The 12409-nt window shown below is 42.8% G+C and overlaps 1 protein-coding gene and 1 long non-coding RNA gene across 2 annotated transcripts in view; one reads left to right on the top strand and one right to left on the bottom strand.

The window, feature by feature from the left end:
* Positions 1–545: 545 nt before the first annotated feature.
* Positions 546–12409, top strand: part of LOC119218087 (sphingosine kinase 1-like) — a 21463-nt gene continuing 9599 nt past the window's right edge. The window contains 2 exon segments of the mRNA XM_037472210.2: positions 546–1096; positions 9102–9251. Of these exon segments, the coding sequence (XP_037328107.2) occupies positions 670–1096; positions 9102–9251 (577 nt within the window). The 5' untranslated portion in view covers positions 546–669.
* LOC119218088 (uncharacterized) lies at positions 7600–11216 on the bottom strand. The gene is made up of 3 exons (XR_009956967.1): positions 11100–11216; positions 10815–10870; positions 7600–7707 (listed from the first exon to the last, which is right to left on the bottom strand). It is a non-coding gene; the product is annotated as an uncharacterized LOC119218088 (long non-coding RNA).

The following is a 12409-nucleotide window of genomic DNA, read 5'->3' as shown; positions in this document are numbered from 1 at the left end:
ATATATTTCCAAGGCTTTGTTGTCCTTGTCTTAACTGTAACTCAGTAACTCATCTAATGTCCCAAACATCACAGGATGATTCGAATTGAATGGAAACTATGCACCCCATAGCGATGCTCCAACCAGGCAACCCAGGTCGTAGATCTACTGAGCATCAACTGGTTTGGGAAAAATTCATTGATATTTTGTTGAGATACACAACTTAATTACAATATTTATATAATATATACAAAATGACACAACATGTGCATATTGCATAAAAGTGGGAGAGTAAACACATTAAAAGGCGTTGCTTAGCTTTCAGGGCTGTGAAGTTATTTTTTTTTTAAACGGTGTTATTTGTTCAATCAAATATTGCTACAGCTTAATTTCACACATTATACATGTTTTTAAGCATTCCACAGTTGTCATATTTGAATACGCTCACTGAATCTAATAAAAAATAGGACTTAAGTGTTATGCAAAAGACATGGTTGGGGAACAAACTATTCGCCTTATTTTGAAAAGTCGCCGGATGTGGTGAGTGACATTCCGTCTCTCTTAACAGCCCGAGCAGCAGGCTGTCAGTCGCAGTTTGAAAGTCTCCGCTTGCCTCTCAGCACCCGAGCGGGCAGCTATGTGACAGAGCGGCCGCCGCTTCATCCCCGACCTCCCGCCGGTCCGCTCAGGATGGATCAGAGGAGAGCGGAACCGGACCGCAACTACAGCGTCAGCCCGGTGTCGCTGTACGGGGAATTCACCCTCACGGGTAACCGAAAAGTCCGGTGCGCCGTGAGCTTGACCGAGAGGGACCTGGTTGTCCAGAGGCTCACCTCGGCACCTGCCGGGCGGAGCAAGGCGGCGCTCAGCCTGAAGGACTGCGTCGGATGCCGGGCTTACCGGGCGGAGGACAACGCGGACCCGGCCGCGTACCTAGCTGTCTACTTCTACCCGCTCACGCGGCGCTGGATGAGCCCCGGGGGGTCGCGGCACAGAGCGGAGCACTGCTTCCGCGTGGCCGCGCTGCAGGACCCGCGCGCCAACCTGGACGAGGCTGAGAAGTGGGCTCGCGCCGTCCGGGAGCGCGCAGCACGGCAGCAGTCCTCAAGGAGCGACGGTCAGTGGGGGCGGGGTGTTCATTAGTAAGGGGTCGCATCCCAATTAGCTGCGACCGGGGTGTAAATGATAAATTCTGGTTGAAAACCGGGTGATCGAGTCCTACTTCCAGCGTTTCTTTCAGCATCAACCGGTCACAAAAACTGTTTTTACATGTTGATGGTTCGTTGCGTTGTAACGTTAGGTTGAAAGAGAGGACATGGGTTACTGTGAGAGTAATATACAAAGTCATATTACACTGCTCGGTTAAATATTTATACATGTTTCCTTGACCCTCTTTCCTTGACTCCGTTAGGTCATTTCTTTTAACCGCAGCCCACATGCCACAGGGATCTGCTAAATTAGCTTGCAACCGAGAAATGGGATGTTTTTTTGGAGTTGGAATTTTCTAGTCAAAATGTCAGTTTCCACTTAAATGTTCCTCAAACAAATAAAACACACATTTTCAACTGTAATTTATTTTGTAGAAATCTAATCATTTCAACTTTGATTTTGAATTTACAGTCCTTCCCGTTATCCATTAACCATTTAAATAGCTAATTGTATTATTTGCAGAAGAGGGTTCTTGTCACACATCTCTAACGGGTGTAATTCAGGTTCCTTAAAGAAATAAAACAACTGGTCTGGTTGACCTGCTGAGTTTACATGGTGTTAGGATGTGGGTCCTGTAGAGAACTATTTTTTTTTATCTCTTACTGTATCTGTCACAGGGTATTGTTCCCTTTAGCCTATACTTGTATAAGTAAAACAATAGGACTGGTGTGGAGTTACATTACAGTAACCCCACACAGCTAACAGACCATTTGAGACACCTGAGAAATGGAACGTTAAGTAACATGCCATTGAGTTCATGTGATGCCATGAGGAAAAATTACTCCACTGTTATTGGAGATGTCAAAAGATAACTTGTCTTACAATATAATATTTGTCCTCCTCATTGCTCTATGAAGGAAAAACATAAAATGCATTTTCTTCCTCACCCAAACTTTCCCCTTCACATAGCAGTCACTCTGTGACCCAGATAGCATTTCCCCATTTGCACAAATGTATTTTTAACGACACAAAATATGCCTCAATTCTATTCTGCCTGTCAGAAGAGGAAGGATCTTCCTTTTTTTACCTGATAAGACCCTATTATTTACTTTGAAACACACTGTCAGTCACCCCGCCTGGAGCGGAACCTGAGACGGCGACCTGAACAATCGTCCCACTTTGGGACAGAGAAACAAACACGGATGCCTCGCCGGCTGCGTAGGAATGAAAAACCTTGACCTTCGTCCAGTTCATCCACACATTGAAACACCTGCTGTATCTGGAGCAGGTCTTAAAGACACATTCTGTTCCCAGACTTTAGCTTCATTCCTAAAAAGGATGCAAAGTGGAGCAGAAACAACTGACTCAGTGTTTCTCCTAACTTTATGTGTGTGTATGTGTGTGTGTGTGTGTGTGTGTGTGTGTGTGTGTGTGTGTGTGTGTGTGTGTGTGTGTGCACGTCCGGCACACAGAAACCGACAATTCATCTTTAAAACCCGCACTTCATGCCAAGATTGATTGAAGTTAACTTTAAGTTTAAAAAGTTGCATGTGATCCCCAGATTTAGACAATGAACAGGAGATTTTTTGACAATTTATCACTTTTTTAAAACACAATCTTTGTTACTTTCAACCTCTAGAATGTGAAAACTGGCTGCTTTGTCGTTAAGTATTACAAAATGATTGCGTTAGTTAGTTGGAATCATATCGGAACGAGGGTTGGCTCCCCCTGGAGTGTAAATGTGGGTCGCACTTTACCCTCTGGTGACCTACCTGCAGAAGTGTCACATTCCTGAGCACGATTGACATTCACTTAAACCTCCCTCGGGCCGAAGGGGCCTTCGGTATTTCTGGAACGTGAAGACAGGATTCCCGTCTATAAATGTAGTGAGTTACCCATTACCCGAGCGGCCTGGTGAACCATACTGAACCATGTGTTCCTCTCCGTGAGGTCATTGCTGCCTGTCTGACCTCGTCACCAATATTGGTACGAATGTAGTTGGGCTGACTTCTGGCATCCTTCCATGATTATTCAGGAGGCATCGACATACCTCTGACCGGCACCTACACCAAAAGCAGGGGGAAGTGGACAAGGCGCTGCATGTCAGGGCCGGCGAGCTGCTGGCTCAGAGACTCATGAATATCCTCCCGGCTCTGACAAACACAACCGACGGCTCAATTAAATCAATCATTCTGGGTTGTCATCTGGCTTGAGCACTTGAGCCCCTGTGCAGTCTGCTCAGAATATCTATCAGGTGTGGACTGAAGGTGATAGAATGTGATTAGGTCCAAGAAGGAACTTCATCATCATAAGGATCATGTGTTAATTATGTTTTAAAAAAAGGTTGTTACATGCAATACCATGGAAAAGAGATGCAAAGTCCGAAGCACCTTTTTCAAGCGTCTCAGGGGGGGGCCGCCAGTCACCAGTCAATTCTGTTACTAATATAATTGGGTGAGACACAGGTGAAGCCGGGACCATCATTTGTGTGATCTGTTACACACAATTTCATACATGACAGCAAAACACACTAAAGAATGTAGTCATGTGATTGCTTTGAAATATAAAAAGGGGGCCGGCCTAAACCTTAAAGATTAATGTTACTTCCCGTTCTAAATGTGTGCCATGCAGCCATTTATAATGCAGATGTATAAAATAATCAACGGAGGTCAACAAACACAAATTCTCACATCTAGTGAGGGTGATAACGTAGTTTTGTGTGTTTATTTTCAAGAAGTCCAAAAGGAGAAGGCAATTCACTGCTTTAGAACGAGGAAAACATGTTGGTCTGTTTGCTGCTTTCCCCTTTTTTTCTAAGTGATGCCTCTGCAAACTCAAATGAACCGTTCTGTCTTTAGAGGCTCTGTGAAACACTAAATGAACAATGTAAATACAACTGTCAGACAGCAGTAGTAGCAAAATTCCTGCCCTGGAGAACTGCTCCTCATTGGATATACGCTGCGATAGAGCGCGACGTGGTCGGTGCTCGCAGCATCTTTGAGTTGCTCCCGTCCTCGTCGCAGAGCATTTCTCATCTCAAACTATGCCATTATGTCACCGCGCATAAGGAGGCTCAGTCCCGGCCCCGTCTGCTATTCTCAGAAACGGCCCGTGGAGTCATTTCACGACGAGCCAACAACAACCACTAATTGACCATTCAGCCTACAGAGCGGCTGGTTTACCACAGGGAAAGTCTGCCTCTGCCTGGTAAAAGAATAGGTGCTTGTTGTGTTTCTCTTAAATGGTGAGAAGTCAATTTCCTCCATCTGCTGGTACGTTTTATATGCATGCAGGCGTTTTCTTTGTAACGCCATGTTAAGCTCTCGTGTTTTGTGTTTTTATTCAAAACTAAGACACTAGTGAAAGTTGCAGGAAGTGAACATACACTTGAAAGTACAGTAGTGCCAACAGAGGTGATATTAAGTGCAAATGTAAGCTGCAGTTAATAAGAAAACCAAAACTTAACATTATATATGTGGTAACCAAGGGACTTTTGGGAAGTTTATTTTCAACCAGCAATCCAGCTTCCACGCCCTAAACTGACCTTGCAGCCTAAAATGCTGTCTGATTCTCCGTTTCAGGTCATCTTTGTCTCTCAATCGCAACCATGCAGAGAAAACTGTAGAAAGACAAGGTTAACGGGCGGTGGGGGCTAACTTTAATAAAAACCTCAACGTCATAAGCTCTGTGCCTTTCCTAATATAGAGCTACAGCAAGCCAACCGCGGCCGCCGCCTTCCTTCTTCCACACCCTTTGTGGTTCTGGTTGCTGTGTGCAGCTTCCACTCTTTGATTTAGAGACAGCGTCATGGATGAGAGTCCTCACCTCACTGCACCTAAAGGCTGCTGCAGAAAACAGGCCTTACTTACAGCAAGTAGGTACATACAGGTATAATACATAAAATATTATACCTGTATGTCTAATCTATGTGTAGTTGTTTAAAATGTGCAACATTCGCCCCAAAATTGAAGTGACATAAAGTGTAGATACTCAAAGAATTAAACTACTTAAAAAATTATACAAAAAGCAGGAGTACGAAAAAGATTTAATCACAGTGTCCACATATGAAAATATCAACTGAATTAAAAAAAAATCCAGCTGCCCAAATTCTGCTGCTCAGCTAAAAGAGGACGCGGACCTCCCAACAGTTTAAGCTGAAATGTTATTTTTTGTGCCTCCAGAGATGTACTTTAAAAACACACCTCCACCGACTACACCTGGACTAGCTATCACTTCTTTAGCACTTACTTACAGCACTTTGTAGTTTGAACGTTTTTTTGAAGAAATTATGCCCTTCTTGATTCTTGTTGCTCTGGGTCTGAACATTCTTGGTTGAAATGCAAATGTACTTAAGAAAGACCTCCACTGGCCTGGGACAAAAGCAGACATTTAGTGAGATATATAGTGGGACATATCGGTCATATTACAGGGGGCAGGGAGGTACTGAAGACTGACGCAGGTCAAACACGTGTTAATCCATTAATCCTTTCATGTGGAAACTGGATTCCCTCCTAATGGGTGTTTGTAAAAAGCTTAAAGGCCTCATCACCGCTGAGACAGCAATTTAAGAGTGGGACACAAACCTGCCGGTGGGTCCTCTGTCACAAGGACCCACTACTACACACAAAAAGCAGATACAACCTGAATATGTTCTGCTTTGATCATGTCCACGTCCAGTTGCTGGGGGGGGGGGGGGGGGGGGAACAGGCGTATTGACGCATGTGTCCGTGTGTCACTTGCTTTATTCTAGTTGTCTCGAGTAAACAGAATTCTGTTTGGATCCAGGGAAATCCGACACAAGAACGTTTAGCTCTTCTTATTAACAAAGTGAAGGAGAAAGCAGAACGTGTCCTCCGTCCCTTTAATTCCACTAAATCTGAACAGAGCGGGGACCAGTCCCATCGAGTGTGATGACAGACACTCTTTCTAAATCAAGACTGCTACTTTATTCGCTGATTGGGAACGGTTGATGTTTGGTCACGCTTCTCTGCCGATCCGAGGGAGGGAGAGCGATGCACCAGAGCAACTGACTGACGCATGCACAGGTCATCACATCACTAGTCAGCGTGAGTCGCCCGGCAACGATGACTGTGTAAGGACAAATTCATTTATTCATTAACACTTGGCGAGGACGCAACATTACCACAATAAGTAGAAATGTAAAAACTGTCAAGAACTGTGTTGTTTCTTGAATACCTTCATGAATACAAACTAGAGTTTTTATATATATATATATATATATATATATATATATATAAAAAAATTAAAAAATTTTGCACGGTGTAATATCAATATCAGCTTTTGCAGCTCTAGACAATTTTATTTGGCAAAAAATAGGGCACCCCCCCCCCCCCCCCCAACCCAGGCTTAAACTGACACCGTGCCTCATGTACTGGATGAGTTTTTAGATATAGCCATCTATTCTCAAACTCTATATACACCCTTATAGACATTATCGGGAAAATGTGTTTTTTCCGGCTCCTGGGTTTTCCCCTTTCATTTAGGCATTTAGGCATTTCCTATGGCGAATACCGCAGAAGTGATTATTCCGTTAAGATCTGGGACGCTTCCCATGCTCTCGGCCTGAAAAGAGCAGAGGAGACGTCTGTAATCACAGAAGACTCAAATGTAGTTGAGATGAAGAATAGGTATTTCTTGCTGTTTTCACTTCCTTGATCACTGTTTAGTGGACGTAGTCATGTCTTACGAATCTCTCCGTCATGATTTGTCATTCAGTGAACAAATGGATAATCAGTGTCCCCTGTGGTTGGACGAAATGAGGATTTGCGAGAGGGGGGGGGGGGGGTGGGAAACGTATTTCCGTTGAGTTGAGTCTACTTTCTGAGACGAATGTCACACTTGGTCCGCAATCACATAGATGACCGCAGAGGAAACAGAGATGAATGGATAGTGTTCTCTTGAATGTTTGCAGAAGGGGAGAGGTGGCACACAGGAAGTGGTGTGGGGGTTAAATTTAGCCAACAAGCCCAGAGTGGGTGTCGGGCGACGCGGACGGCAGGGTCAGGGCCAGCTGATGATTGGGGGCCGTGCTGTGGAGGCTGTCACGATGTTGAGATGCCTTGATAGAGACATTCATCCCACAGACTAAGTTTCTGTGCCGTCATCGACGAATGGGAATCGGTTGTTTGCGGTTTATAAAAGAAAAAAAGGGTACACACAGCATTCACTTAGCTACCTTGCTTGTTGTAAACGTTAAGGTGTGGAAACCTGAGGGCTTATTTGTGACACGTTTCACTACGTTCCAGTGGGATCACTGTAATTCCACTGAAAGAGCAGCATAGATTGAAACTAAACCTGTCAATCAGGTTTGGAACCAGCTCGTGTTCATCAGCTGTCTGACGGGTTTGGGTGGTTCGTCGCGCTCCTTTTCTTCCCTTTTTTTTAAAATCCAGCAGACTGGAAAGGGAGGCGATACTCCTCTCACCGTCAGTCTGCTCCACTGGTGCAGTTTCTGTCTGTGTCTGTGTGTTGTTTCAAGAGAAAGGACGGGTGTACCTACTTGTAAAGTTCCCCATGTGGCTGATGGGTCCGGGTCACACTCCTCTCTCAGCTGAGACACTAAACAAACATATTGACAGGGAGAAGGAAGAATAGTTTAGGGTTCATACACATTTTGACTGATGATGCCATGAATTTTCCATGACGTAAAAGTACATTTCCATGACAAAACATTTTGCGAAATCTCTGTCTATACAGGAAAAAGTAAGAAAATGTAGTATTTTAAACTAACAATGAGAATTCCAAAAGCATACCCAGTGTTTCCCCTACCATTCCAAGAAAGTATTTTAACGTTTACAATTATCCACTCGGGTTGAGTATTATTTGAGGGTTTTTCAGATACCGGTGCTAAAACAACTGCTGCCTCAACGGTAGGCCTACCTCAACCAATACTTTTTTTTAAAGCACAAAACAGGTTTACGGTATTCATACAGTGACTATAGGAGCTATAAGTGTATGTATTAGTTCATTGAAATTTTGGGAATATTCATGATTTAATTTTTGATTCATGCTCATTGTGCAGGAACTTAAGATATGTAACATACATTGAAAAGGATTTATGTGATTGACGCTCCTTGTTTGCAGAAGAGCTGCATTAGGCACGAGAGCATATCGTTGGTATAACAAATTTCCATTACTTTCTCAGGCCTGCAAATGGCCTTTAAAATTTGCATTAGATTAGAAAGGATGTAGAGAAAAATAACATTTTGACCAACATCAACAATGTAGTCCTCCTAATCTTGTCTCAGATACAGGAGGACAGTCTGATTTTTTTTATTTTAGTATTTAAATAATCCTCCTCCAGCGGGGAGTAAGAAAAAGGGCAAAAACGGCTTCGTCCAGATCTTTTCTTCTTAAGCAACATGCTGCACAGAGATTCTATTCTTGTGAGGTGTGTGTGTGTGTGTGTGTGTGTGTGTAAGATCTGACCAAGTACCTCGTCATATGTATGTATGGTTAATTTAAACTATCAGACAAGGAAACATGAGCAGAACATGCAGACTGTTATTGCTCTATTTCAGTGGTTCTCAACCTTTTTGTAGTGATGTAGAAAATAGTTATTTTCGCCCTAAGTATCCCCATTTTTGGTTGAAAAAAATATGTAATAAATAGAGCTTTGCCACCTGTTTCGAATTTCTTAAACTGTTAACCCTGAAACAACACTTTGGGTGGGTTGCCCCTCGTGGACGTGTTTTCAGCAGCAGTGCTGCTACGCTTCAACCATGACTCCTTTGTTTGAGCTTTCAAGGCAGCAGTGATTGACGGGCGATGTCAGGGGGCGTGTGCCAGGTTGGGTCAAAGCATCCTGGTATCCTGGGAGACACTCGGCTTTTAGGATAATTACTTGGACTTAACAAATAAATTAGAGATATAGAGGCTTCAGTTAAAGAGTCTGATCCATTCACTGTGCTGTCAATCCAAATTTTAAAAAAAAGTGTCCGTGTCGTCTTCAGGGGGGGCGATGAGCGTGTTGTCTCGTCCGAGCCGGATGATGCTGCTAGTGAACCCTCAGAGCGGCAAAGGACAGGCGCTCACTCTCTACAACAACCACATCCAGCGAATGCTCAACGAGGCGGGAGTCACACACACTCTGGTCATCACCGGTGAGTAGGAGGCCCAAGTGCACTCATACAAAGTATGGCTGGCTGATACGAAGAAAATGAAACACCTCTGTATAGATATTGCAACAGTATGTTGGGGTTGACTATTGCAGCTTCTACTATAAAGCCCCTTTGCTAAATATTCATCAATAATGTGGATACGATGACTAAGTTGGTAAAGAACAGCTAGGGCATGACTTGTGAGGTAGACCTTAAAACCAGGGAAGCACAACACTATAATGCCATTTTATTATACCCAGAAGATATCTAGTCTTGCATCCCAATATCAATACAACATTGATATGTTGCCTAGCAATATATTGTAGGGAATCACTTTTATTTGAAAACTGTTTTACTATTTAAATGAGCCAGAACCTTCATTTACAATTCCTGAGTCCACCTCCACCACTACCTTCTCTACATGGTTGAATAAAACCATAAAAACGAATTCACCTGCATAATATTTCTGTTTGCAGCTTTTGATTGATTGGCGTACATATTTCATAAACCTTTAATATAAATAATATTACTTTACACACCCTTAAAACTGTAATTCTCATCATTTTCTCGCCTCTGCATCGTCGTTTCAGAAGTTGTTGAATTTTATCTGACCAACAGAAAATACAGCGCCAGCACCAATAAGCTCCGACAAATCTGCAAACACTGGCACAATCATCCACTGAGCTTAGCCAAGACCACACAACAACAACAACAACACCATCACCTCCCTGCATGTCCCTCCCTCTTTCCCCTCTGGTTTAAATCCTCTGCGTGTTTTCATCATTACGCCGATCAAGTGCCTCTGACCCATATGCATGCAGATCTGTTATGTAATAAATATGTGTCCACACAGGGACACACACATATGGATAAAAACATGCGCATGATAAAACACACGCATTCACACAAAAAACACGTTGCCATGATTTGATTCAATCTCAATGCATTCATAATCTTGTCACCGTAATCTATACTGGTTGGTAATGATAGTATGGTGCAGTATTTCGTGCAGTTTTTGTACTTTATTTAGAGATTCATCCTACGTCTGGGTTTGTTCACAACTCTGCGCAATGTCAGATAATAGTGAATAAAACTGCTTTCATCACAGCGTGGGGCGCATGGGTGGAGAAAAGAGGGCAGACAGACGGAGACGCAGGAGAAATCATCTCACTGGTACTGCGCGGTGGAAAACACAACAAAAGAACTGAGCTTTTGCTGATTTTAGAGATGTACTTTTTGACAAGATAATCCCGAAGTATACATAATGGATGATCTACGTGAAAAAGCATGGCTACTGAAAGGGAAATTTGGATACCACAGTGACAGAAAATCTCTTTGACAGATAGACTTCTAAAATAAAGCTTTCAATCTAATCTCTCCAAAATGGCCCAGAATGATGCCTCAGCAGAAGAGTATTAAGATGAGTGTCTCCTGCATGCAGCCCACAATGTTTCTAATAGTGCTCCATAGTACGAGAAACAATCCTGTTGACGTGATTCCCTGGACGCAGATGATACCACATTTCTAGACCCTGTAATGTCCTTCAGAGTGCAGTCCAACACTTACAGTGGGAAGACGCTGTCCATCCTCTGTTGTTGGGGAGGCGGGTTGTCGGCTCACACCTTTGATGGGGCCAAAATAAAAGTAAAAACTTTAAACAGAAAAATAGGAAAGAAAAAGAAAACCAATAAACAGTTTAACCCCTTCTGGTATTAACTACCAAAACAATTAATACATTTGATACAATATGCAACAAATCACTACACAGAACTTAAAATCCTCACAAACCACACAAAAGGAGCTGTATAGTAGAAGCTGCCCACATCTAAAAGAGGTGCATTTCACACTCACAGCTCATGTGCAGTCCAGCAGAAATACTCAGTTGAACGGCTTCCGCCATGATTCCGGCTAACGTTAGCTTAGCCGTTAGCAAAATAAGATAAAGCTCAGTAGCTTGCGCCATCATTCCGGCTAACGTTAGCTTAGCCGTTAGCAAAATAAGATAAAGCTCAGTAGCTTGCGCCATCATTCCGGCTAACGTTAGCTTAGCCGTTAGCAAAATAAGATAAAGCTCAGTAGCTTGCGCCATCATTCCGGCTAACGTTAGCTTAGCCGTTAGCAAAATAAGGTAAACCTCAGTAGCTTGCGCCATTATATTATAATATTATATTACTCACAGAAATTCAGGCTCGTGAAAACACTCTTTAATATTCCGGCTAATTAACTTGGTGCATTTTCCTACTGCTAATAGCTCGTTTCCACCATTTACTGTCGGGTTAGCTGTGTTGTCCGTCAACTCTCCCATCTCCTCTCGGTGTCCGTGTTTTTCTTTCTCCCGCCTTCTTCCTGACCTTTGACCAATCACCGCAGGTGTCAATGACCGATACCCGTAGTGACCAATCAAACGGCAAAGCTGAAACTATCGGTGTTTTTTTATTTAGTTTACTTCACTGTTTAAATTGAATATTGTTAACTTTTTTCACTTACATCAAGCTACTATACATAATGCCATTCATATGCATTACTATTTAAATAAATAGAGGTACAATAATTCTTCAGTTACTTTTCATAATTAATGTACCAGCACCGTACTCTGTTACTTTCTGGCATTCGATTAATATTACAGATACATTAACATGTAAGGAGCATTTTAATGTTCGAGCAGGTTAAGGTATTCAGTAAAAAGTACAATATTGCCCCTCTCAAATAAAGTTAAGTAGAATCATTGGATATGACATGTATGTCCAAATCACACAAATTCTATGTAGACAGCCAGAGATGCCAACATTAGTAGCTTACTTTAGAGCGGACAGACACAATGCTGACATTTGGCTTTCGCGTTTTTTTATTTTTTTTTAAGCCTTTTAAAAGCAACGATTTAAACAGACTGTTTAAATCGTTGGATATTAGGCTATCTTTTGGACAAGGACCTAATTTGAACAACGAAAAAACATGTGTTTTATGATATAAGTCCGGCCACTTAACAGCATGTCTATCTGTTCTTGTGTATCATTGCCTGCCGCTGGGCGTCTCCTGTATGGCCATGCTAACAAAAGTAGACAGACTCATTATGGGATCCTTGGCTGTGGGAGCAGCTGTGGGCACTGCCAGGAGTGAAGGACAGTTGAAGGATGAGTGCGCTGCTGTAGGAGGGAGGGAGA

This window comes from Pungitius pungitius, chromosome 9, assembly GCF_949316345.1.
Source record: "Pungitius pungitius chromosome 9, fPunPun2.1, whole genome shotgun sequence".
NCBI lineage: Eukaryota > Metazoa > Chordata > Actinopteri > Perciformes > Gasterosteidae > Pungitius > Pungitius pungitius.
Note: the sequence above shows the minus strand (reverse complement) of the source record. Positions and strands in the feature narration are given on the sequence as shown.